Source organism: Microcaecilia unicolor, chromosome 3 (assembly GCF_901765095.1).
Source record: "Microcaecilia unicolor chromosome 3, aMicUni1.1, whole genome shotgun sequence".
NCBI classification, from domain to species: Eukaryota; Metazoa; Chordata; class Amphibia; order Gymnophiona; family Siphonopidae; genus Microcaecilia; species Microcaecilia unicolor.
In genome coordinates, this window is record NC_044033.1 from 514,538,721 (window position 1) to 514,565,159 (window position 26,439).

Below are 26,439 nucleotides of genomic sequence, written 5' to 3' on the forward strand. Positions count from 1 at the left end.
TTTCTCTTCAGGGAGGTCCTTGAAGCCCAACAACTTTCTTAACCTGTATCATTAAATGGGTCTGCAAAATCACTTCTAATTTAACCTCTACATCTGAAGAAGCAAATGCAGTGTTACCTGATCATTCCACTTGAAGTCAGGGTTGATGTTCAGCCGAACACGGAGTACAGTACGTGTTATTGGCTGGATGGTTGCTTCCATTGTAATGGAAGGAATTTGATGGACACATTGCTTGACTTTTAGCCCGATATTCACATGATGCAGCATGTGACCTAGAAAAGGGACATTAGGTGAAGCACATTGCATATACAGTGAAAAAAAAAACCACAATACAATCAGACTTGTAAATAAGCTTTTAGATAATGGTGCTATGGCTTGCTTGGTTTGAGGTTCCATGTGTAAATGACTGACTCTGTTGACCTGGCATGTTTGAATGTTTTGTAATACTTAACTTGAATTATTATTCTGTGGTTCTTAAAATGTGTATTAACCCTTCCTTGGTACTTGTTTTACAGAAGTCAAATACAATTACTGAAAAGCAAAGTTGCATTGAGAATCCAAGATGTCCCAGTTCTATTTTTCAAACAGCTGCTTTTTTCAGCCTGCATTAAAAAAAAAAAATCTGATCTACAACTGATCACACCTACAGAAGCTACTATATCTAGTCCTGATTAATATACAACACTTTTTTTTAGATTCAGTACTCTCATATGCAGCTGATGATACACATCCGTGCTCATATGACTGATCTAAAGACAGTTCAGAATGATCTAAATTGATTATAACATACCATATATACAAAATGCAGATGTGTGGTGATCTTAAACAGAAAGAAACTGTCTACCATCAAACGTTTCTTCCATTTTCTACCCCCTCCCCATCTTCCCTCTTACAGATCTCAATTTCTTATATATATATAACTCAGTTTATGAATTGCAGAAACCAGAACTGCAATTACAGTGTTACATCATGAAAACATACCTAAAATAACCTGTTAGTTGGAAATGTGTGCTTATTTACTATCAATAAAAAACGTTGGAAACTAACATACCATATATACTTGAATATAAATCCATCTGAATATAAACTGAGATAACATCCCCTCCCTTTTTTTTAGGAGAAAAATGTTAACTCAGATATAAACTGATGGTTTATATTACAGCATTCCTCCCCTTCTATCCTTCCTTCTCTCCCCTGTGGTGTCCAACATTCCCTTCCCTCCCATCCACCCACCTTTGTGGTGTCAGGCATTCCCCTCCCTCCCTCCCTCCTGCCCCTGTAATGTCTGGAATTCCAACCATTCCCTCTCTCCCGGTAGTGTCCCTCCTCTTTCGTCACCAGTCCCCTTGAACCAGGAGAGTACTGACTCCCTTCGTCACCCCTACTCCGAACAGGCACAGCTCTCTCTCTTCCTCTCGGATGACCCCCCCCCCCCCCCCCAGGCCTATCATACCTTTCTGGTGGTATGCATGATAGTAATGCATTGAGGCAGAAGCGATCACCATTCTCTCCTGCCCACGCAGTCTCTGTGGTAAAAATGGCTGCCATGACATCCAGCAGCAATCTTGTGAGACTGCCGCTGGAAGTCAAAGCAGCCATTTTTACCATGGACAGCATAGATAGGCCTGGGGGAGCCTATCGGTAGGTCTGGAAGAATTCGTCCAGGAGGCGGGGGAAGGAGGAACTAGTTGCAAGCCAGTGGTAGGGAGGGAGGAAGAGAGTCAGTGAGAACTCTGCCAGTTCAGGGGGGCCTGATGGCAGTGGAGGAGGAACAGGAGGGAGGGAACAGTAGGAATGTTATATATCATGGGGGGGGGGGGGAGGGAGGGAAGGAGGTTTCAAATATAAACCAACATTAAATATTTGATGCTTTTTTTTTAGGGGGGGGGGGTTATATTTGAGTATATACGGTATGTAGAATGTACTTAATTTATGAGTGAAGCCATTAAGGTGGGCTAACCTTAAGACATGTTATTTGCTGTTAACCTGGGTTATTAGTAACTAGGTCTCACTGCATAAAATGGGACCTGTGCTAAAATAGCACATTATTATTGCTAATATAACATGTCTTAATGGTAGCCCACAATGTTAACTACATCTGTAAGAAAAAGTAAGATAAGATAACAGGAAAGGGGGAAGAAATAAAAGCTTTTTTTTTACAGACAGTTCAGAAATCATAGGAGAATAATCACTTTTTCTAATTTATATGAGAAAATTGAGCTCCAGTTTCCGGCTGTGTTTTCTTTAAAGCTAAGTTACTTAGAAATTAGTGTATATTTTTGCTCTGTGAGCCTCTGTAAGTGAATGGTGATGGCTTGTTATTAAAAAAAAAAAATCTTTAGGTAGAACAGACTACTTTGTATGCAGCTCAGTTGGGGGCCTTGATCGCTGATTGACTGGTTATTTCAAACTAAATAGCTATTTGATTAGCATTTAGAACACATCTGGGCCGACTGCGTTGCCTGCTTTCTGTGAGAGACTTTGAGCTTCAATTTCTATTTGTTATAGTTTTAGGTAAAATGCTTAGAATTTAAAGTATATCTTTATTTTGCCTCTGATCTCATGGTAGATCATCTCAGTGTCCCATTCTGCATTCTGTTCTATGCAAAATGGTCCCTTACTGGGGACAGGGAGGTCTGTTATGCCTTTTTTTTTAAAGGCAGTGCTGTTACTTCTGGTAATCTGGAGTTACTAATACACAGTAGGTTGCATGCTCAGCTTTCTTTGTCTACCTCAGCCCCAGGCACAAACTGCAGCAATGCTGGAGAAGGAGACAGGAAGAAAAATGAAGCATATTGGGGGTGGGGGGGGGGGGGGGTACAGGAAGAAATTCCAGTCAATGCAGTGGGGGTGGGGAGTTGTGGAAAAAAGAAATGATAGTCACCACAGGGTGGAAGAACAAATTTTTGGCATCGCTGCAAGGGGGGGGGGGGGGGGGAGGAAAGAGGAGAGATATGAATATAAATCGAGACCTCCCCCCATTTTTTGGCCCACAAATCATGGCTTATTTTTGAGTATATATGGAAGTTTATGACAAGCCCTCATGACTCTAGTGCCAATATGGTCCTACTCATGGATCGTTGGCCTTCTTCCTAAGCTTGTCTCTTTTGACCAACTAATTGTCCAAACAGAACAAATGCACTCCCAGTCTGAATGAGTGCGTGGCTACCACAGCTAGACATTTAGAGAATACAGGTGGGGCCAGGGGAGGCCCAAGACAATCTGCCGCCTGAGGCAATGAATAAGCTACTGCCCCTGCTCCTCCTCCACCACCCCCGCCATGATCTTACATGATCTTGGAGTGGAGGAGTAGCCTAGCGGTTAGTGCAGCGGACTTCGGTCATGGGGAACTGAGATCGATTCCCGCTGCAGCTCCTCGTGACAATGGGTAAAGTCACTTAACCCTCCGTTGCCCCAGATAGATCACTTTGGATGTGGTTGCAAAAACTGTAGAAAAGCGGTATCTCCCTCCTTCCTTCCCCAACCTTCTTCCCCAAATTTACCTTTTCTTGTTTTTCAAAAGGCGGAGGAGGCAGCAGCAATTCCCACAGGCTGCCCTGCCGCCAGTTCCGGCCCCTTCTCTCTACTGCCGCAGCCCAGTCTCCGAGGAAACAGAAAGTTATGTCAGAGAGGCAGACTGCAGTAGAGAGACGGGGCCGGTGGCAGGGCAGCCTTTGGGAATCGCTGCTGCCGCTGTCACCACCGCCTTTTAAAAAACAAGAAAAGAAAAGGTAAGTTTGAGGAAGGGGGCTGGGGAAGGAAGGGTAGGGGGAGGGGGGTGATGCCCCCTCAGAAGAGTGCCTCAGTTGGCCTAATGGTAGGGCAGCCACTGGGTGGGGCTGCGGCCAAGGCTGAAAGACAAGATAGAAAAACACTACCATCAGAATTCTATTACAAATATGAAGGTGGCAGGGATGTATCTGTGTAGGTGTATGCTTGCTTTAGGTTCAAAAGAGGAAAGGAACCAAGGTGTCTTTTGAAAGACTTTATGAAGGAATGGAACCAAGGTGCTTAGGAAAACCATCTTGAATTATTTCCAGTCCAGAAACTTGTTCTAGGTCCTTATGTTTAGGATGGCACAGACTCCTCCTGTTTTCTTCGTAACCAGGAAATACTTGGAGTAAAATCCATGTTTTCTTCTCACTGGTGGGACAGGCTGTACTGCAGTATCTCTAAGATGGAAGAGAACTCTTTGGCAAGAGTTTGACTAAGATACTCTAGGCCAACCTTTTTGAAGGACATTGAAAGGTGAAGTTTGCATCCTAGCTGATGAAACTTGAGAACCCAATGGTTGGAAGGTTGTCTGGTATGGAGAGAATAACCTTGGCTATATTCTTTTGGAGCAGGGGTTCTCAACCCAGGTCACAGCCAACTAATTAGGTTTTCAGGATATCCACGATGAATATGCAAACGATAAATCTGCAAGAACTACTGCCATTATATTCAAATCTGTCTCATGCATTTTCATTGTGGGTATCCTGAAAATCTGACTGGCTAGCTAGCAGTGTCCTGATGACTGGGTTGAGAACCGCTATCTTGCAGGCAAGTCAAAACCCCAAGTCTGTATTTTGGCTAGGGAGTGAGTTGTGGCTTTTGGGCTCTGCTGCCTATGATGAGAGCAAGATCCATGTTGAATTTGTCTAGAGGAAGAGGATGCCTACACCTTTCAAAGTATGAAGACAGGTCAGATGCGGACTGGGAGAAAGACTAGAAACGGACAGCAAAGTAGTTAGGTACTACGGTTTTCATGTGATTCTAATAACATATCCAAATTTGATTTCTTTTGATTATTTGTTTCTTTTTTCTTACCAATTTCATCTTTTCTCATGTCTTTAAGTTTATCAATAGTCAATTTTCTTTCCTCCAATTTGGTCAACACTGAAGGTGGCAGCACAGAAAACTGCCTCAGAGGACTAGCCCAGCCCCACAAACGCTTGTCAATGATCTTGCTGAGCGTCAGTAGTCGGTAAGTCATGGTTGGCCAGCGCTTCCTGAGGGCAACCTCAAAAAGGGCTCGAACAATTCGAGCTGCATTCTACAAAATGAAAGAACAAAGGGTAAAACTCCACACAAACAAGCAAATTAAAGACTGATACAACTGCTTGCATTTATAGATATTACTACTGTATTATGAAGAAGGGTCTGGAACATTTTAAAATAATTGGAGTTCCTATTCAAAGTCTTATCTTGTTCAATTTGGGAGTTAACCCAATAAATAGCTCATTTTTATATTTTGTGGTATGATGACCCGTTAAATTTTAACACTGCTTAAAGTTAACCAAACAGTGCCGATATTGAACTCTACCTGGTTACTTGATCCAGTTAAGTCTGGTTGAACAAATAACTATCCAAACGTTAACTAGATGAAAGTATTTGGTTAGCTTTAACTTGGTACTTTCAAACAAGCAGACATAAAATCTCTTTCTGAATATCTGGTTAAAGATATCCAGTTTTTGAATTCTGACCTCAAATATGTCTAGGATTGGAAAAGGAGACCAAATGCTGTCATGGGTGCCAGTGCCATAATAGAATGTACTGAAGGCAGTTTATAGCTGTGGCTTAAAGGGAAATCTAAGAAATTCCTAGTGAAACATCATGCAGAACAAGGCATCACATAGTAGAAGATGCAAGTTAGGGAAGCTTTTGTTCACTCAAAAAAGAAATAATATGACGTTCTTTCCAGAAAGTATAGCACAACTTTTCAGAATCAAACATTGATATTGATTGTATGCAGAGTGAAAGCCAGTAGCATAAACATGAACTTTATATTCTTGCTTTGAATTATCTTTGAACTTCATTATGAATGTGTAATATAAATTTGCAATACAAATCTTAACATCTACTATAATAAAAAGCAACCTCAACGTTCTGAGGACACTGACGTCACTGAAGTCAGTCAGTCTCCCAGAACGGTTCGTGGATTCATGGTGGTGAAGCCACCCCACAGATCCGTGCCCCGCCCTCGCGTCAAACGTCATGACGTCGAGGGCAGGAAAAAAAAAACAACTAAACAAACGGTTCGCACCCACGCAGGGGGAGGAGGAGTAGGGAAACACGCGGAGCGTGTTTCCCTACTCCTCCCCCTGCCAACCCACCCGCGGAAAGGGGACGCACCTCCAAAGCTCCAGAGTGCAAATGACTCCGGAGACCACTGTTCCCACATCCAACCCCCCCCCCCCCCCGCGCACCAAACCTCAAAAAATACAAGCCCCGCCCACAGATTCATTGACCCCCCCCTAAAGCTGCAGCTGAACACAAGGACCTCCAGCACCCCCCCCCCCCCGCAACAACCCCCTCCTGAGACACCCACCTTCACGTTGCTTTGCTGGCGGGCGACCCGAAACCCCGCCAGCACAAGCCCTGTCTGCTCACTACAGCGTCATCTTCGGCGTTCCTATACTGTGGAGCCAGGGCTTCTGTGCGTCTGACGTCCTGCACGTGCATGACATCAGACGCACAGAACTCCGCCCTGCACAGCTACCAACGCCGACGATGACGCCGTAGTCAGCACACAGGACTTGTGGTGGCGGGGTTCCGGGTCCCCCGCCGCCAAACCAACGCGAAGGTGGGTGCGATGGGCATGGTGGGTCGGATGGCTGCGGCCGGATGCATTGCCGTGGGTGGGATGGTGCTGGGAGAGGGGGGGCATCGCACCTCACAGGCAACTGCTAAATGAGGAAAACCTTGCTAGCGCCCGTTTCATTTGTGTCAGAAACGGGCCTTTTTTACTAGTATGATAATAAAACTCAAAATGGGTGCTGGACCTAAGGTATTATAGCAATATTACATATCATGGAAAATAGAAGACACATGGTAAGAGTAGGATTATGAACCCGCCTAGGCCGAGTATCCTCCATTCCATCACCTACCTAAAGATGTAGACTGAATCAGCAGTTCATCCACCACCTATCAGGTATAGGTCAAATCAGCAGTCCATTTGCAGAAACACCACTCAATTCCATAAAAGAGAGAGAGCCATCTCTACAGTATTGTGGCCCCTCTGCCGTCAGGTACTGTTTGATGTTCCCCTTTTCAGTTAGGGTGAAATTCCCAGTTCCAAGACATCACCCAGTTTTAGTCTCAATTTAGTCCAGTAGGCTCTAGTACTCCCACCAAGAACCATCAGGACCACTGGGTCTTGTTTCCCTTTCCTTAGAGAGTGTAATAAGTAGGAGTCCTAGTTATGTTATATGCAAATTATATGCTAATTTAGAAGTTAATCCAACCTTTACTTTTCCCCAGCCCTCTGGAAAAATACGAAAATGACCCCCCCCTCCTTCCCCGGAATGGGTTAGTCCTTCCCCTGCAACCTCCCACATAGTCTTATCAGACTGACTACTACCACCCAAGCAGTGCCCCAGGTGTTTGCTCTAATTATAGTAGTAAGGACTATACCCAAGTTGTCATCGTATATACTGTTGAAGATACCTCCTCTGCTCTAGTGATGGGACAACTCCTCAATTTAATAGCCATATATGCCCTAACGCGTGTTTAGTGTAAATGAAAACATTTACTATAAAGCGCACATCCTCTAGCAACAAGTTCCAGAGCTTAATTATTCACTGAGTGAAAAAACATTCCTTCTAATTTCATTGAGTGTCTCGTTCTACACCATTCAGGATTTTATAGACCTCAATCATATCTCCCCTCAGCTGTCTCTTCTGCAAGCTAAAGAGCCCTAACCTCTTTAGCCTTCCCTCATATGGGAGGAGTTCCATCCCCTTTAATCATTTTGGACGCTCTTCTTTGAACCTCTTCTAATTCTGCTGTGTCTTTTTTGAGATAGGATGACCAGAATTGAATGCAATACTCAAGGTGACGTTGTACCATGGAGCGATAGATACAGAGGCGCTATAATATTCTTGGTCTTATTTCGCATCCCTGTCCTAATAATTCCTAGCATCCTGTTTGCTTTTTCGGTTGCCATTGCACACTGGGCAGAAGATTTTACTGTATTGTTGGGCATCCAGTTGCTTCTTACTTTGACCTGCTTTTATGAGGTTAATATTAAACCTTTGTTGGCTTTAACTAAAACCATGTTTCATAACTGGGCTACCCTACCCTTATTTATGCTGGGTCGTCTGGCACTTTTTAGAATGGTCATTTTACCCAAATGGCTGTATGTGTTTCAGACAGCCGCACTCCTTCTCTGTAGGGGAGATCGCCTTGCACTTCAGGACTTTCTGTGGTGTGGCGGCCAGCAATGTTTTAAATTTAAAATGGTTACTTATGCACCCCACCGTGGGGACCTTGCATTGCCAGATTCAGATCAGTATTGTATGGCCTGTCATCATAGACTGCTTATAGATTGGTTAAAAAATTCAGCATTTTATGCACCAATCTTCAGGAACAGGTCTTTGACTACCACTTAAATTCTGCATGCTCATGCTCCAGCAGCTAAACTACCTAAATATATAAAAAGCAGTTGCTTGATTTCTCCATTGAGGAGAGTCTGGTGATGATTATGTAAGAGTAAATGCCTTAATCACCAGGTGATGGCTTTGCTACCCTAGTGTGGTAATGCCAATTTTCTGGTGGCCCAGTATAGCCCAACATTTAAGAGGTGGGCCGGAAAACATATTTGGTGAAACATTGTGTTGATGATGAAGGTTGGGTTTATTCTTTTACCAATCGGAACGCTATCATATCTCTCCTTCTAATCAACTAGCTTACTTACAAGTTAAACATTACATAATCTCCTATTTCAGAGAGCTTTTCTCAGCTGATGTAACAAAGCAAGTGGAGGGGTTTTTCTTCCTATGTGTGCAGCAGAGTTATCAACTCCAAACAGCCCAGAACACTGCAGCCCGTCTTATTTTTGGAAAACCCAAATACGAAAGTGCAAAACACCTAAGAGAGAAACTACACTGGCTCCCGCTCAAGGAACGAATTGAGTTCAAGATCTGCACGACCGTATACAAAATCATTCACGCAGAGGCCCCAATCTACATGATGAACCTAATAGACTTACCACCCAGAAATGCCAGAAGATCAGCCCGTAAGTTCCTCAACTTTAACTTCCCCAGCTGTAAAGGAACCAAATACAAACAGGCATACGCTACTACCTTTGCGTACAAAAGCACACAGCTATGGAACGCACTACCCAAGACCCTGAAAACCACGGACAACTTAACCAACTTTCGCAAAACTTTGAAGACATTTCTCTTCAACAAAGCCTACAAAAACAATCCTTGTTGAATCATACTACTCCGTTCATCACCCATACGCTCTAAAACACTTCGACACGACCTTACCCATTACCTTCTAATTAATTCCTCTTCTACTTCCAACTTATTACCGACTATATCTAACACTATGTAACGATCATACCAAATTAACACCCTGTAAGCTACCTTGAGCCTGCAAAAAGGTGGGATAATGTGGGGTACAAATGCAATAAATAATATTGGGCAGATGCTTGGTCCCATGATTTGGGAAATGTCTGTTATAGAGGAGGTATTGGGGGCCTTATATGTAAACCTCTAAGTTGACTTATGTGTCATATTGTGAACAACAATACAAGCTTACATTTTGTCAAAGAGAGCGTGTTTGATGGGGTTGCCTTCATCTGATACTTATTTGAAATGTGAAGCTTCTTCTGCTTCTTTGGGTCACATATTTTGGACATGTTCTAGTATGCAACAGTTTTGGAAGGATGTGCTTCAAAGGGTTGCACATATCTTGGATACTACCTTTTCTTTTGCTCCACAGATTCTTTCATTTGATGACATTTTTCTCTGAACCGCTTCAAGTCTTTTTACATCCTTAGCAAGATAAGGCCTCCAAAACTGAACACAACACTCCCAAGTGGGGCATCAACACCTCCTTTCTTCTGCTGGTTATACCCCTCTCTATGCAGCCTAGCATCCTTCTGTCCACGGCCTTGTCACATTGTTTCGTCACCTTGAGCTCTTCAGAGATCATCAACCCGAGGTCTCTCTCCTAAGCTGAGCTTACCAATCTCTCCCCTCCTGTCCAGTATCACTCTACACTATCTTGGCATTAAAAGACTGCCAGACCCTCCAACAGTCTTCTAACGTTTGGAGATCCCTTCTCAAGGTTTCTACTCCTTCCAGGATATCCACTCTATTGGCTATCTTTCTGTCATCCGCAAAAAGGCAAACTTTTCCTTCTAACCCTTCAAGTGATGTCTCTCACAAATATATTAAACAGAAAAAATGGACACGGCTCTGAACATCCTTTTGTATGAACAATCAACAGTGGCTTGAGTTTTAACAATGTGGTTTCAGTAAGGCCTTTAATACTCAACATTGTTGACATTATACCCTACACTGTCAATCAAAATGTTCTATTATGCCATACTTTGAACTGTTATTTGAATATTTTTACTGCAGAAATTGTCTATTGCTCATGTTTGATTTATTCTTACTGTACACCTCCTTGAATGAATTCCTTCAAAAAGGTGGTACATAAATCCTAATAAATAAAAAAATAAATAAAATAATAAATATTTGGCTAGTTCTTCCAACCAACCTAACAAGATGATACATAGTCTTCTTCATTACCTTTCTTTGTTGGCCAGGCGTGTAATCTTGCTTCATTTGAGAAAACCCTCCGCTCCTCCTATTATACAACGGCAGAACCTAGTTTATGCTACTATGGTCCTGGAGTCTCATAAAGCTGGATGGTCCCATCCTGCACATTGGAGAGCATTTCAAAAGATTTTGGAACCAGTTTGGACTGCTATGCCACATTGAATAGGCAGCTGGACACTTAATTGCTGATAATTTGTTAGGACTTACTCGCTTCTGTATTATTTCTAAAGCTGTCAGACTTGGATAAGAACACAACAGGTCTGCAGCGTCAATGGTGGTGGTTCAACAGAGGAGTGGGGGGGGGGGGGTAGGAGAATGAGTGGGGTTTGGGAGAGGGAAGGGCATTGTGTGAGGGGGAAGGGATGTTATTGGTTTATATAACCAAAATTGTTTATTGATTGTCTTGCTGGTTATTGTGTGCTTCTGTTCTTTGGTATTAATAAAGATGATTAAAAAAAAAAAGTAAAACTGCATGGCTTAAATGATTATAATCATTTCTGAAACAATGCAAATATACTACTACTAATAATAATTTCTATAGGGCGATATACCAAAAAACCTAACACTATCCTCATGCTTTTCAAAAATATAACTCAAGAGAGGCGCTGTGGCCTCTGGTCATAGCAGAAGGCTGAAAACCCTGGAAACAGGGGTTCAAATCCTGCTTATCCCACTGGAAGCTGGGGTTCAAATCCTGCTTATCCCATTTATGTATACCTGATTGTAGCTCACCTTGTATTCTGATTTGGAACAGGTGTGTAACTAAATTTAAGATCAAACTTCACTACACTTGCATGGGTTTTGATATTTCTACACATTTTTCTCTTTCTTTCATGGCATTAATCACAGTTTTGGGTCACTTTCTACATTAATGATTGTGCTTGTCTGTTGCCTGACAGTTTTCTAGTGACTCTTACCATTTCTTTTCTGATTTCACGGTACTTTGTGGTTGGGAGCACTCAATCAACTGTTCACCTGAAGTTCATTTGACCTCTTTTGCTAACAGTTTAATACCACCAATTTTTTAGAAGACAATGAGTGGCATTTTAGAAAAGATGCAGAAATGAGAATTGAGATGTCCAGGTTGGGACATATCAAGTTCCACTTGTATTTCAGAATAGGATCTGCCCATGTACAGCCGGTTCTAAGGTGCATGGTGAAATGGACATTTATGCACTGGTTACATGCATTTTAGAACCATAAATGTCTAAAATAATCACAGGGCCAAAAGAGGTACATAAAGGTTCATGTTCTGAAATACCAACATACAGAGTTCTGGTGGAACAGAAATGTTTATGTTAGCCATTTTTGAAACAAACTTTTAGGGACCTTTTTACTACAGTGCGATAAAATCTGGGCCTACCACATTCTAACACAGGACTTTCTTGCATGCTAAGCTCACATTTAATGCAGCATTTTTGCTGCCTCCTATTTAGGGGGTGCAGTGCTCTTGCATTATCCAGTTAGCTCCTGCTAATCCTAATGTCTAGCTGGATAATGTGGGAATGCCAACTCTCCACCCATGACATGCCCCCTCATGAAAAATATTTTTTAAAAATAGGTAACATGCAGGCTATTGCATGAAAAACAGGCAAGGTACTGCAAAACATTTTATGGTCTTTTGCAGTAGTCTGTTAGTTCACACTTTAGTTAAAGGGCCCCTTATTGTACCAAAGCTGCCACAGAGTCCAATTTCACATTCATGGGGACAGAAACTACTGAAGGATTAAGGGGGGAGGGGAGGACCTTCTTTAATTGCTCCAGTGCATCACCACACAAAATAAGAACCTTTCTGAAACCAAACATCTCATGTAGCACTTCTAAATTCCAAGACTGATCTTTTTAGACAACACAAATTCCTCTTTCTGAAATGTGGAATACACATTTATTGTTTCTAGCACTGCTGGAAATACGTCCAGACCATGCCTTCTTGCCATATGCATGTTTTGTTAGGTTTAGATGTGTATATCTCGGCTTTGTAACAATGGGACCAAGAGAGGAAGTTAGCAAAGTGTGTTAGGGATTTAAGTTGCGTTAATTTCCTCTTAATGTGACTTAAAGGGCCCTAATGAAGCTTGGCCAAATTTACCACTGTGATATTTAAGTCGCCACGGGTTACAGAGTAATGAGATGCAAAACATGCAAATGTATTTTTTACATTTCATTACTATGTAACTAGCATAACGTGACTTGCGGTGATATACCATATACCACAAGTCACAGTAGGGCCTAGAAATCATTCTGAAGACAGTGCCAGACAGGAAAGAAGCAACTAGGCATCGTTCCTGCCCGATGACTCCCTGGACCACCAATGACGTATGTGTTAAGGTCTTTTAGGGGTCTAGGGCCCTTTGGGTGTGGGGGGAGTTTGTGGGCTTGGGCCTTTGGGGGAGGTGGGGTGGGCAGGGTTTGAGTCAGGGGGAGATTGTAACCTTTGGGGGTGGGGCTGCTATGTCAGACCCAGAGCATCGGGCTGTGGCTTTGTGGCCCAATGTTTCCAGGCCGCTAGAATATCCCTACTCATGAGATGGCTCGCAAGCAGAATTATTCTTCTACCGCAGGATTCAGCAACCTGATGAATCAAGAAACAGTAAAAGATCGCCTTTCACTGCACCTTGATAACTTCCTCCCCTTAGATATTTATGCAATATACAGCTTATGTATGTACTTGTGATCTGGCTTGGCCACTGTTTGTAAACAGGGCTAGATGGACCATTGGTCTGACCCAGTATGTTCTTATGTTAAAAGGTGAATAGTGACTGATACAGTCATCAATCTGATCTAAGAGTACCATCTTTTCTCAAGAAATGTTAAGACTCATTTTCATTGAAATAGTTCAAGTAAGAAAAAGAAATCTTTTCAGCAATTTACATAGTTCTGTTCTTTACATTTTTTACTTAACTTTGGCTTTTGACATTATTACTAACACCATATACTGCAACCCTCCCCACACACACAGAATTAGAATGAAAATAATATAGCCTGAATATTGAAAAACAAACAATATTAAACATGGTACAACAGCGATCTAGTGCTACTACATTACATCACAAAGAATTTTGTTGTGCTACACAGAGTGAGAAGAGTTCACAGGTTAATGTTATCTTACCTGTGCAACGTAGGCGGAGTCTGACACAAGAGAGAAACTGTCCATTTCTCCTCGGCCGATGTAGGTTTGGAGCAGGATATTTATCTTCCCATAACTGTTCTCCACACCACCGGCAACGGAAAGCTCACAATAATTGTTTATCAAGTGTTCCAGCTCATCTATCTCTTCTTCTCTGACCTAAAACCCCAAAAGATCTAGTTTAGTAAGAGCTAAGAGAGCAAGACTTGGGGTGTAGAGGGTCACATTCTTGTTTCCCGGCAATGGACAGAACAGGGACCAATGATATATTGGCATTTTATGAGATGGGAAGAAGGGTTACAGACAGAATGCAGGGTGTAACTGGGTTGGGAAAAAATACCTCTCCATTTATTTTTGGGATCAAACTCTCTGATCATTTGAAGTGAAATTGACTCTGTAACCTCCACTTTCAACGACTAAACAACCAAAACATCACCTACAATTTGTCGCACTCAATCAAATGTAACCTCTGTCCTTGAGAAGATCAAGTAAAAGCCGACAAAGATCAGGCTGCCTTTCACCCTTACAGAGGACTGCTTTTTAGGTCACTCTCCAATTCCTCTGGGGAAGTGGTAGGCTGTTTATCTTTGTCCACTGTGATAGATTCCCTCTCTTTATGTGAAACAGCAAAGGTTGCCATTCTAATCTTGCTTCTCAAGAGTGTCTTACCATGTGCATCACGGTTCTTTACTGTTTTGTATAACATCCTAGTAACTAGTATTACTGTGTGCTTGGGTACCCCCTACTCCAGGGTGGACAGAAGGCCTCATAGGAAACTCCTGATACAACAGCCCACCGTTGGCATGTACAGAGTTCAGGAAACATTCCCACTGTCATTACTAGAAAATTCCCTTCTTTTAAAAATATTCACTCAAATTTTTTTTTTAAAGAAAACACTGCTCTTTATTTCAAAATGTTTTCTTTTGCCTGAATTTAAAATATATAACACGTCTTCCAAATCTAATTCAAACTACCTGAATAATGACACATTTTATTATTCATCACCATCATTAAGGTTACCATTGACATGGAAAAATTTGATATGCTAAAAATTGTACCTTCTGACCCCACCATCCTCCAACTGATGAGATTTCACTTTTTTTTTATTTGACCAGAGTAAAACCTCTGTCCATCTGGATTAAAACAATCTTGAATTAACATTGAACGCATTCATTATAGTTATATAGCTTGTCTGTGGAATAATACATTCGTACCTCAGAACTGTGAAGTACTATGATTCATGGCATTAAAGTTTTCGCTGTTAATAAGATTAAGTCTTAATATAATGAAAGACATATTCATAGTTCCAGCTTGAATAATGCATAGCTTTTTAAATGATCTCTGATGAACCCCATACTGAAAAACAGAGCATAAATCTACATATCCTTTGATAGGGCAGCATCTTTCAATATAATTGTATTCAAGAAGGGCAGATGTTTAATTGGGGAGGGGGCATTTTCTAGAGAAGAAATTATCCCTTCAATCGGAAATGTCATTTATCTACATGAGTGAAGACACAAAACCTCACAAGTGGTTTAATCATATTGTAAATGCATTATCTGTCATCCCTTGCCAAAAATGAAAATTGCCATACTACCCTAAACAATACAAGAGATGCTGAATGGATCTACAATGTCCATTTTTTATTTATTTATTTTTGCGGTAATATCTTTTCCTTCACTCAGTCAAAAGGCTGGAAGGTTTACCAGAAATGTTTTCAAGAGAGGAGCTGAGGAGAAGCCTAATAGTGCAGAGGCCTGAGAACTGGGTTCAATTCCCACTGCAGCTTCTTGGGACTCTGGTCAAATGGCTTAACCTTCCATTGCCCCAGTTACAACAACGTAAGATTGCCCTCTAGGGACAGAGAAAGCACCTGCGTATAACATATGCAAACCAGTTTGGCTGCATCACAGAAAGGCAGTATAACAAATCCATGACCCCTTAGAATTGAATTTCCCGGAAAAACTACTCAGATTCTTAGGGACCCTTTTACTAAAGCCGCGTAAGCGTCTAAGCGCGCCCAACGTGCACCAAAATGGAGTTACCGCACAACTACCACATGGCTCTTGCAGTAATTTCATTTTTGGCACGCATCCAATATGCGCGTCTAAAAAATAATTTTTCTTTTTGGACGCTCGTATAGGACGCGCACCAAGTGCCACTTGACAACGCGTAGGTCATTACTGCACAGATACTGCGTGAGTCTTTATCGCTAGGTCAATGGCTGGTGCTAAGGTCTCAGACCCAAAATGGACACACGGCAATTTTGATTTTCAAGCATGTCCATTTTCGGCAACAATTTTAAAAAGGCCTTTTTTTTTACAGGCGTGCTGAAAAATGGATCGGCATACGCCCAACATACACGCCTACGCTATTGCAAACCTTTTTTCAGCGTGCCTTGTAAAAGGGCCCCTGAGTCTGTAAGCTCTTTGAGCAGGGACTGTCTCTCTTTGTTAAATTGTACAGCGCTGTGTAACCCTAGTAGCGCTCTAGAAATGTTAAGTAGTAGTAGTAGTATTACATATAGCAGTGATTTAACCAGAGCTGAGATTGTGATGTCATAATGCCTCATTCCACCAATGCCTAAGAGCCAACCTCATCAGTGATGTCACAATGGCTCGACTGTCCTATACTTGGCCCACTTCCCCCCTTAGTGTGAAGAGTTTCAGTCTCTGGTATCCAGAGCTGAGATTGTGATGTCATAATGCCTCATTCCACCAATGCCTAAGAGCCAACCTCATCAGTGATGTCACAATGGCTTGACTGTCCTATATTTGTCTCACTCTTATCTATTAGATTGTAAGCTCTTTGAGCAGGGACTGTCTCTCTTTGTTAAATTGTACAGCGCTGCGTAACCCTAGTAGCGCTCTAGAAATGTTAAGTAGTAGTAGTAGTAGTCTGTTCTACACTTCACACTTCTGCCAGAATGGAAGTTCACAACAAAGTAATTAAAGAAAAGGTGAGGCAAGAACAAAATTTCATGAAAAAATGCACAGAATTGATGGCCTTTATTTACTAATGCTTAGCATATGATAACTCTGTCAATATTTAGGAACCTAAATAAAAGGAGATAATGGAAAACAAGCAATTTCAAAGAGAAAACCACTTTAGAAACCTAGTATCTCACATTAATTGAATACGATGCCACATTATTTAAGATTATTTATTTTACTTTACTCCCTGGTCTCTATGAAAATGTTTCGCACATGTTTGTATTATGACTGAACTCTTTATCGCTTCTAGCAGCTTGAGGTTAGATTGCAATGTGGACATTTGGTAATTATTCTGCTTCTGATTCTTGCGGCTTTGGCATTTTGCCAGTTTCGATAAAAAGTGTGTGATAAAAAAACAAAACAAAACTAGTATCTTAGAAGTATCAAAACCCCTGAGACAAAGGCTCTACCTGCGATTTCAAAGGTAGCAGGTTGCATGACAACTTACGAATGGCAGATATATATAGAGAGCTCAGCACAGATCTGTTTAATGTATGATTTACATTTCTTCCATTTGCCTTGTTGCCCTCTTGGGGATATAACCAAGCAGTAATCCAACTTTATCTCATGTGCACATAAACATACTATTATAAATGATGTCAGATATATCAACTTTATTTACATTGAAAAAAATAATGTATGCAATGCAAGCAAGATCCATCCACAGAAATTACCTGAATTGGGCCCTGCCTGCACAGACTGTGACCCTTTCCGGCTAGAAACGGGTCCATTTCTCATACTAATGTGTTTGTTGTTTTTTATTTTTTTTTACACTGTATTATTCATTTTTAGCTTGAGTTTTAATTTTGCTGTTTTAGATACAATCTGAAAGACATAATGAACCCTGGTGTGCTAACTTATAGTGGTTAATACTGTTTATGTATGTGTTTAAATGTGTTTATATCTCTCCTATCTTAATATGCTAGAATTTCACAATGTCAAAGCACAACACGTCTTCACTGCAGTGCTATGGAGAAATGTTAAAATAAGAAAAATGTATAAATGTAATCACAGGAAAGGTTGGTATTTATGAATTCAGCTTAAAACTATTTCACTGCATATTCAATGGATTATATCTTTGTGCACGGATCCCGCTGCCAAACACTATTTTACAAACAGCGCCCAACTTGGAATAGCGTTTACCCCCAGATTCTGTATAGTTTGCTTAGATTTAAATGCAGAAATCAGCGCAGATTGTGTAACAAAGTGCGTAACTTAATTGGCTTAACAAGCTAATGAGCGCTGATATCAGCACTTAACAAGCAATAATGAGCACTAATTGGCACTGATTAGAATTTAGGCATGCAACTCACTAAGCGTATTCTGTAACTATGTGCGCCGAATTTCTAATGCGTGCAGGCAAAAAGGAGCGTGGTTATGGGCGGCGACTTGGGCGTTTCATGAGCGTTCCAAAATTTAGGCACCTAGTTATAGAATACAGCTCACTGCGCCTAAATCTACGCACCGGGATTTATGCCACATTTTCGTTGGTGTAAATGGATGCACGCAGATTTAGGCGCTGAAATATCAATTAAGCACATTCTATAATCGGCACCTAAATCTAGGTACTGATTACAGAATACGCTTCAGTGCCGATTTTTTAGGCTCCATATATAGAATCTCCTTAGCGCTTATTTTTTTTTTTTGGCAATATATACAGTTCTCAGTCCTTAATGTTTCACATGCATTATAAGACGAGATAAGAAACGTTACATGAAAAAGGATCTTTGAAGAGTTTTTGCTATTGCAAAGCAAGGAACAATTGTATATATTGCCAAACGCTACTATGACTATTACTACTACTTATCATTTCTATAGTGCTATAGATGCATGAAGCGCTGTACACTGAAATGACATCTGATGGTCCAACAAAAAACCTTTTGTAGAATAGGAGTTTTGTTAGTTATTGCTGACAGAAAGAGAAACATACTATTTAAGGTCTCTCAGGAGCCGCATAGGCGCCTATGCACGCCAATTTTAAGCTACCGTGTGGATACAAGCGCTGTTTTTTTTATTTTTTTATTTCAAAGCACAAAGGTCTTTTTTTAAGACCACCTCTTACACCAGGACTCCACATCCGAGCTCAGACTATCAAAGACTCCTGAGGCAGGCCTGTGGCTGAAACACAGATCTGTGTCGAGTCTGCAATAAAGTTTGTTTTGTCCAACGCAGTTGTCCCAGTCTCTGTAGTCATTGGTCCACTTCCCACTTCTTCTTTGTGTATTCTCTCCGTGGGATTTTGTTGTTCATCCACCTAGGTGGATTGCCTATGCCTATTTTAGCCCAGGTGGTAATTTCATTTTTTACGTGTGTTCACTAAGTGCGCTGGAAATTTTACGGCCCACGGCGCTAACCAGGCGGTAATCGGCATTGTACACACATGGTAAAATTAGTTCTTACCTGATAATTTTCTTTCCATTAGTCCCAACAATCCAGAGACTTGTGGGTTATGTCCCTCTACCAGCAGGTGGAGATAGAGAGAACTTCAGAGGTTTACTATATGTGGTCATGTGCAGTCACCTTAACTTCAGTATTGTCGATACCAAAGCAGTGGAAGACGAAGGAGGAAGACCTCTCCTGCCTGCATAAAGCCCATGTAAGCTCCTCAACCGCTCCTGCAGGAGGGTAACTGAAGGTTTCTGTTATGTTTTGATTTGTTTTGCTTTTTTTGGTCCTCACACTATTCAGCTGGTACTGCAAACCGGCATGAGCTTGCCGTGCTGGAGAAATCTCAGATTGAGATTTTTTTTTGTTTATTTAAACACTGCTCAAACGGCATTTTTTTTTAAGGCAGGAGAGGACGCCGGAGCAAAAGAAACCTCAGACACCTTTTAAAGTCAGGAGAGTGAGAACCAACCCTAGTCAGGCAGAGAGGAGGGGTTGAAGGGGGAGGAAGGGAGGGTCCTGGCACCACAAGGTGTGCACTCAAGTCCCAGGACACCTCAGACCCAAGAAGCTCAACTACACCCAGGGGACCAGGCCAAGAGCCAATCAATCCAGAGCTGCACAGATATGACCATCCACCTGCTAGACAGAGAGAATACTGAAATTAAGGTGACTGCACATGACCACATATAGTAAACCTCTGAAGTTCTCTCTATCTCCACCTGCTGGTAGAGGGACATAACCCACAAGTCTCTGGATTGATCTGTTGGATGCTATGGAAAGACCATTACCACCCGGTTAACATGTGAGACCTTTCCGCTAGGTCTATGGGTGGCGGTAAGGTCTCAGGCCCAAAATTGACTCGCGCCAATTTTCATTTTGCTGCACATCCATTTTCAGCTCCCCCAAAAAGGCCTTTTTTGCAGGTGAACTAAAAAATGAACCTGTGCACATCCAATACACATGTTTACACCAGCACAGGCCATTTTTCCGCGCACCTTAGTAAAAGGATCCCTCAACGAACTGCCTATTTTCTTTCATCTCTCTCAACACTAGAGTTCAGCAAATAAAAGCACACATTTGCATGAATGTTGGGAAGGGAGGTGTCCTTTTCTCAGTATGGGGAGAAGGGAATCCAAAACTCAACATTTATATGTTCTAAGCAGGAGTAAAAATAGAAGGCCTTTAGAGATTTAAAACCTGGTAGACCGAAATCCTAAACGTTCTAACAGATCATCTTAGATATATTCAGCAAAGATATATGAACACAGTGAGCAGGCAGTTCGGACACCATCATCTAAAAAGCACAAATTCTCTCGTCTTCATTAATATTCTCAGCCTGTAAATCTTTCATGGAATTTAAAATAGCTGTAATTAGGTGGATAAAAAGACAACAAAATGTAAACAGTTGCTTAATATGGATAGTCAGCATCAGCAATAACATTCTAATAAAAGGATATGAGAGATAAAAAAAAAAGCTTTCTCTGTCGATCTGCACTGAAATAACACAACCAAATGTAAATGAAAATAAATAAATAAATAAATAAATAAATAAATATAAACAGATAGCATTTAAAGACAACCCAATGATGATTGCACATAGGTATATAGCTGCAATAACACTGCTCGTTACCTCTCGTCTTGACTATTGCAACCTTCTTCTCGCTGGCCTCCCGCTTAGCCATCTATCCCAACCTTCAATCTGTCCAAAATTCCACCGCACGTCTTATCTACCGCGTGAACCGATACTCTCATATCACCCCTCTCCTCAAGTCGCTTCACTGGCTCCCGATCCGTTACCGTATACAGTTCAAGCTTCTCATATTGACCTTCAAGTGCACTCAATCTGCAGCCCCCCTTTACCTCTCTACCCTCCTCTCCCCGTATGTTCCCACCCGTAACCGCCGCTCCCAGGACAAATCACTCCTATCCGTACCCTTCTCTACCACTGCTAACTCCAGACTCCGCCCCTTCTGCCTCGCATCACCTTATGCCTGGAACAGACTTCCCGAGCCCATACGCCATGCGCCCTCCCTGCCTATCTTCAAGTCCTTACTCAAAGCCCCTCTCTTCTCCCTTGCTTTTGGCGCCTAACCACCTTCCCCATTCATGTTACCTACACTGACTACAGAGTTTGTAACCTCTAGATTGTAAGCTACCTACATTGACTACCTAAGTTGTAAGTTACCTACACTGACTACATAGTTTGTAACCTTTAGATTGTAAGCTCTCTTGAGTAGGGACTATCCTTCCCCATGTTAAACTTGTACAGCGCTGCGTAACCCTGGCAGCGCTATAGAAATGCTAAGTAGTAGTAGTAGTAAATGAAGCATTCCCTTACCATGCAATGACTTTCATTATTTAAAAGGCCTTTTGTGAAAATATACAGATGTCACAATGTTCACACGCATCAGCTTCCAAATGTCATGCAAAGCATTATGAGCCTTCCTTAAAGGTAAGGAACTTGCAAAAACTGTTGTGATGCTTTAAGAAACAATAGTCTGCTCTTTCCAGCAAATACGATAATCCTACCTTTATCTGCTCAAATTCTTCAGCTTTAGAAACTATAGCAAGAATGTCACCTTCCGTTTTATGAGCATCAAACAATTCGTTGAAAGTCTAAGAAACAAAAAGACATATATACCTATTATTTATTTGTTACATCTGTATCCCACCTTATCCCACCTCTTTGCACATATCAACGCTTATTTCATATATACGCTATGAAATCCTTTTACTAAAGGGCGTTAAATTCTTAATGCATGGCCAGCGTACACTAATAGGCTACTACAGAATGCATTAACGCGTTTTGCGGTATTTTGCCCATTTGTGCGTGCTAATCCGTGCACTACTGATGTATTAGAAATATTTTTGGAAGAGGTGTGTCATGAGGTGGAGAGCACACATCCCCATGTTATCCGGATAGTGCATTATTTTGTTTATTTATTTAACACATTTATACCCAGGGCTTTTTTTGAGGGGGTACTTGGGGGTACTGAGTACCGGCACCTTTTCCATTGTCTGCTAAAATGGACACATGGTCCCCAAGTTTTAATGAAAGAGCTCAGGCCCTACACACCGATTCTGCCTTGTCATAGGTTCTGTGACTGGTTTCAGGGGGCCTGGCTATTGTGGGGTGGGTCCCTCAGTGATCACCCCACCCCTGAAGGGTGGCCTGTCATTTGAGTACCGGCACCTTTTTCACTAGAAAAAACACACTGTTTATACCCCACATTTTCCCACGAGTTGTAGGCTCAATGTGGCTTACACAAAACCATAGGGCAGGTTACAATTCAGAAAATACAATTATGATTAGTGAGCGCTAACTGGATAACACAGAGTTAACGCAGGAGCACTTAGGATCTCTAAAATAGAACTGCCACATTAATTATTCGCAGGCACTGCATGCTAATCAGAATATTAGCACATTACCTGCAATTAAAACAAAATGCCCTAAAAGATGCCGTGCTCCATTTGGATTTAGGGTGTGGGGAAGTTCCATGTTAAGCCCAGAATTTACCACAGTTTAGTAAACACTGCCAAGTCTGGCTGAATTCGATTTGAATTGGTATTTATTTCTTTAACTAGAAAAATTTCTAAGCCACACTGAGGTACTCCAACTACTGAAGTAGACAACAGATATCACTGTATATATATCTGCACTGCGAAAAAATCATTCTGTGGAAATACATCACGTGGCTATTTAATTTCTAGCCCCATTCCTTATGAAAGCAACACAACTGCATGGTAGTGTATGCAAGTACCTCGATTGTGTTATATTTGATATAATAGTGGCTGGCGGTTCTGCCCAGGTCAGTTGAAGAGAAAAATCCTGTTCTTTCTTCAAAGCGAATCATACGGGCTTTGTCTAATTTCCGTCCTGCTTCGATTATCAACTGTTCTCGATGTTTCTCTAGTGCAGGATCCATCTGACCAACAAATTGCAGGAGAAAACGTGACAAAATAAGCTGCTGTACTGAGGTGACACAAAATCTCCTTAAAGGAAGTTAAGAACCCATAGTCACAGGCCAAAACATTACTAGGCCATATATTTTTTTTACTATAAAAATACATTAAACAGATTTAAAAAGTTTTAAAACAGCAAATAGAATTTTTACATGCAATGTGTTATATATAAGGTCTAATTTTATTGAATGTTACTTTAGTTTTTATATAGCCCTTCATAGCATAGGAATAGAGAAAATGACAGATATGGTCTATCCAGTCTGTCCATCTATGTCAACTACTAATCTCTACTATCCCTTCCTCTCCTTTAAAAATCATATGCACCTGTCTCATGGTTGGTTTTTTTTTTTTGTTCAGTTCAGATAAAATCTTCATGTCTACCACCTCTGCCTGAAGTTCATTCTAATCTTTCCATAAAGGAGGATACGGAAATACTTTCCCTTGTTTCGGGTGTCACAGGCCTCGTTAAAAAGAATTTCTAACTGCACCTGGATAAATTGCCTGTATATGTAACATCTTATGAACTCTAGAAGAAACTCTCTTTTGACACAATTTAAGAATTAGCAGTAAATCTGAGATCATACTCCACATACCCTGCTCCCGTCTCTCTCTCCCCCTTCCACCCAGTATCTGTCCCCTTCTCTCTTCCTTCCACCCAGCATCTGCCCCCTTTCTTTCACCTATCTGCCCCCACTCACCCCCTTTCACCCAGCATCTGTCCTCTTTTGCTCCTCCCTCCATCCAGCATCTGACCCTTCTCATCTGGCCTCTTTCTCCCCCTCCACTTCCATCCAGAGTCTGGTCTCTCTCCCACCACTTCCATCCATCGTCTGCCCCCTCTCTCCCCCCTTTTCTATCCAGAGTCTGCTCCCTCTCTCTTCCCCTCACCCAGCATCTGCTCCCCCTTGCATCCAGCATCTGACTCTTCTCCCATCCAGCATCTGCCCTCTTTCTCTGCTCCCATTTCCATTCAGAGTCTGTCCCCTCTATCCCCACTTCCATCCAGTGTATGCCCCCCCTTTTCACCCAGCACTGCCCCCTCTCTCCCCTTTTCATCCAGCGTTTGCCCCTTACCCCCCCTTCCGCCCAGTATCTGTCCTCTTTGGCTCCCCCTCCATCCAGCATCTGACCTCCCTCCCCACTTTCATCCAGAGTTTGGTCCCTCTCTCTCTCCACTTCCATCCAGAGTCTAGAGTCTCGCTTCTCTCTCCCCCCACCCCCGTTTCCATCTAGCTTCTACTCTCTTTCTGTGGTTCATTCCATCCAGCACCTGCCCCCTCCCCCTTTTCGTCCAGCATCTGCCCCTATCTATCTCTCCCCTTCACCTAGTGTCTGCCCCCTTTCTCTCTCCCTTCCACCCAACATCTGACCCTTTAGTCTCCCCACTTCCACCCAGTCTCTCTCCTCTTTCTCTCCCCTCTCCATCCAGCACCTGGCTCCTCTCTCTTCCCCCTTCTATCTGGCATCTGTCACCCCCCTCCCCCTCATCCAGCATCTGCCCCCTCTCCCCCCTACATCCAGTGCCTGCCAACTCTCTGCTCCCTTCCATCCGGCATCTGTCCTCCCTCTCCCCTTACAGCCAGCATCTGCCCCTTTTCTCTGCCTCCCCAACATCCAGCATCTCTCACCTCCCATCCGACAACCCCCCACCACTGGCGCAACAGGCTCTCCCCACTCCCACCTAACACCCCGCTGCCGTGGTCACCATTACTGCTGCTGTACTGTTCCTGTTCGTGGCTGCCGGCTATTCCCCAGAACAGGAAATGATGTCAGAAGGGGGCAGGGACTGGCAGCCATGAGGAGCAACAGTGTGGTCCTATGATCTCTTTTTTTGTTCTTGCCACAACTACTGAAAAAGCTTATATTGTAAGCCCTCTAGGGACAGAGAAAGTACCTGCATAATTATACATGTAAACCGCTTTGGTTGTACCCACAGAAAGGCGGTATATCAAATTGATGTCCCTTTACTCTTTACTGCAATGAACCAATGGCATCAAGATTCAGCACCGAGGACACCAGCCAAGATTTAGATGCATAACTGGTTGTCTAAAGTTATATATATATCTGCCACTTTGAAAATACTTATATAACTCCTCAGAAAGCCAACTATACATTTTGGGGGGCGGGGGGGGGGGGGGGGGGGGGGGTTATCAAGGTGCAGTAAATGAAGAGCTTTTACCCCACCTTGATTTCCTTCAGGATTCAGCAATCTGTAGCATGTGAGTCCCGCAGGTTGCTGAATCCCATTTTAAAAGAATAACGCTGTTTGCAAACCACCTCACAAGAGGCATCATTGTAGCGGTCCGGTAGCATCAGGCTGCAAAGCCATGGCCCTGATACTCCCAGGCTGGCAGAGCAGTGTATCCTCTGGCTTACTGCCTCCCTCCCAAAGTACCTCCTCACTCCCTCCTCCCCCCACTTCAAAGAGAGCCCTCAACCCACTCAAAGGGGTAACTTTCCACCACTGTTGGTCCAAGAGGATCTTCTGGCAGGAGCGATGCCCAGTCCAGCACAGGCCGCAAAATGGTGTCCCTAGCGGTAGTTTAGCGTGACTATTGCTAAGGGTCATATTTCTTTATATGGAAAAATGGCCCCTACCTAGTAGTAACACGGGCCTTTAAAAATGGAACACAGTTCTTTAATGAATGAGCCTTGAAAAAAAGACCCGACACGGGCCGTGTTTCGGTGACTAGCACCTGCGTCAGGGGTCACAGTGATGACGTGGAAAACTTGGGGAATAACTCGAATATATTCCTCTACAATATATTATTCCTTACCCCACGTCTCATATAGTAAAAGCTACAAAGCACCAAGGCACTTTCACTTTCCACGTCATCACTGTGACCCCTGACGCAGGTGCTAGTCACTGAAACACGGCCCGTGTCGGGTCTTTTTGTCAAGGCTCATTCATTAAAGAACTGTGTTCCATTTTTACTACTACTATTTTAAAGGCCCGTGGTGCTGTTTTTTTTGTTTGGACTTTAGTTTGTACTTCGTTCCCTCTCTTTTGTTATACCCTACCTAGCAGTAGTCATATTAGACTATCGCTAGGGGTGTTATTTTGCGGCGAGTGCCAGACTGGGCAGGAATCACTGGACATCACTCCTGCCCAAAGACCCCCCATGAAAAGGTGAAAAGGCAGCCCTTTGAGGGCTTTCTGATCTGGGGTTGTATTACTGTGGGGTTTTTTTGTTTTTGTTTTTTGGCCCTAAAGCAACTTGTGGTAGATCACCACAAGTCCCGTTAGGGTATTTCTTAGTAATTTGCATGTTGTGCATCTCATTACTGTGTAATCTGTGGAGATTTAAACATCGTGTGGTAAATTAAATCAAGCTGTGTTAGGGCCCTTTAAGTCATGATAAGGGGCAAATAAAAAGCCCTAACACAGCTTGATAATGTCCCTCCCTACAGG

At 42.4% G+C, this 26,439-nt stretch overlaps 1 protein-coding gene across 1 annotated transcript in view; it reads right to left on the minus strand.

Moving 5' to 3' along the window:
- LOC115467300 (activating signal cointegrator 1 complex subunit 3-like) overlaps positions 1 to 26,439 on the minus strand; it is a 689,265-nt gene that overhangs the window by 304,773 nt on the left and 358,053 nt on the right. The window contains 5 exon segments of the mRNA XM_030199160.1: positions 118 to 272; positions 4,810 to 5,035; positions 13,666 to 13,842; positions 21,594 to 21,680; positions 22,826 to 22,990. Of these exon segments, the coding sequence (XP_030055020.1) occupies positions 118 to 272; positions 4,810 to 5,035; positions 13,666 to 13,842; positions 21,594 to 21,680; positions 22,826 to 22,990 (810 nt within the window).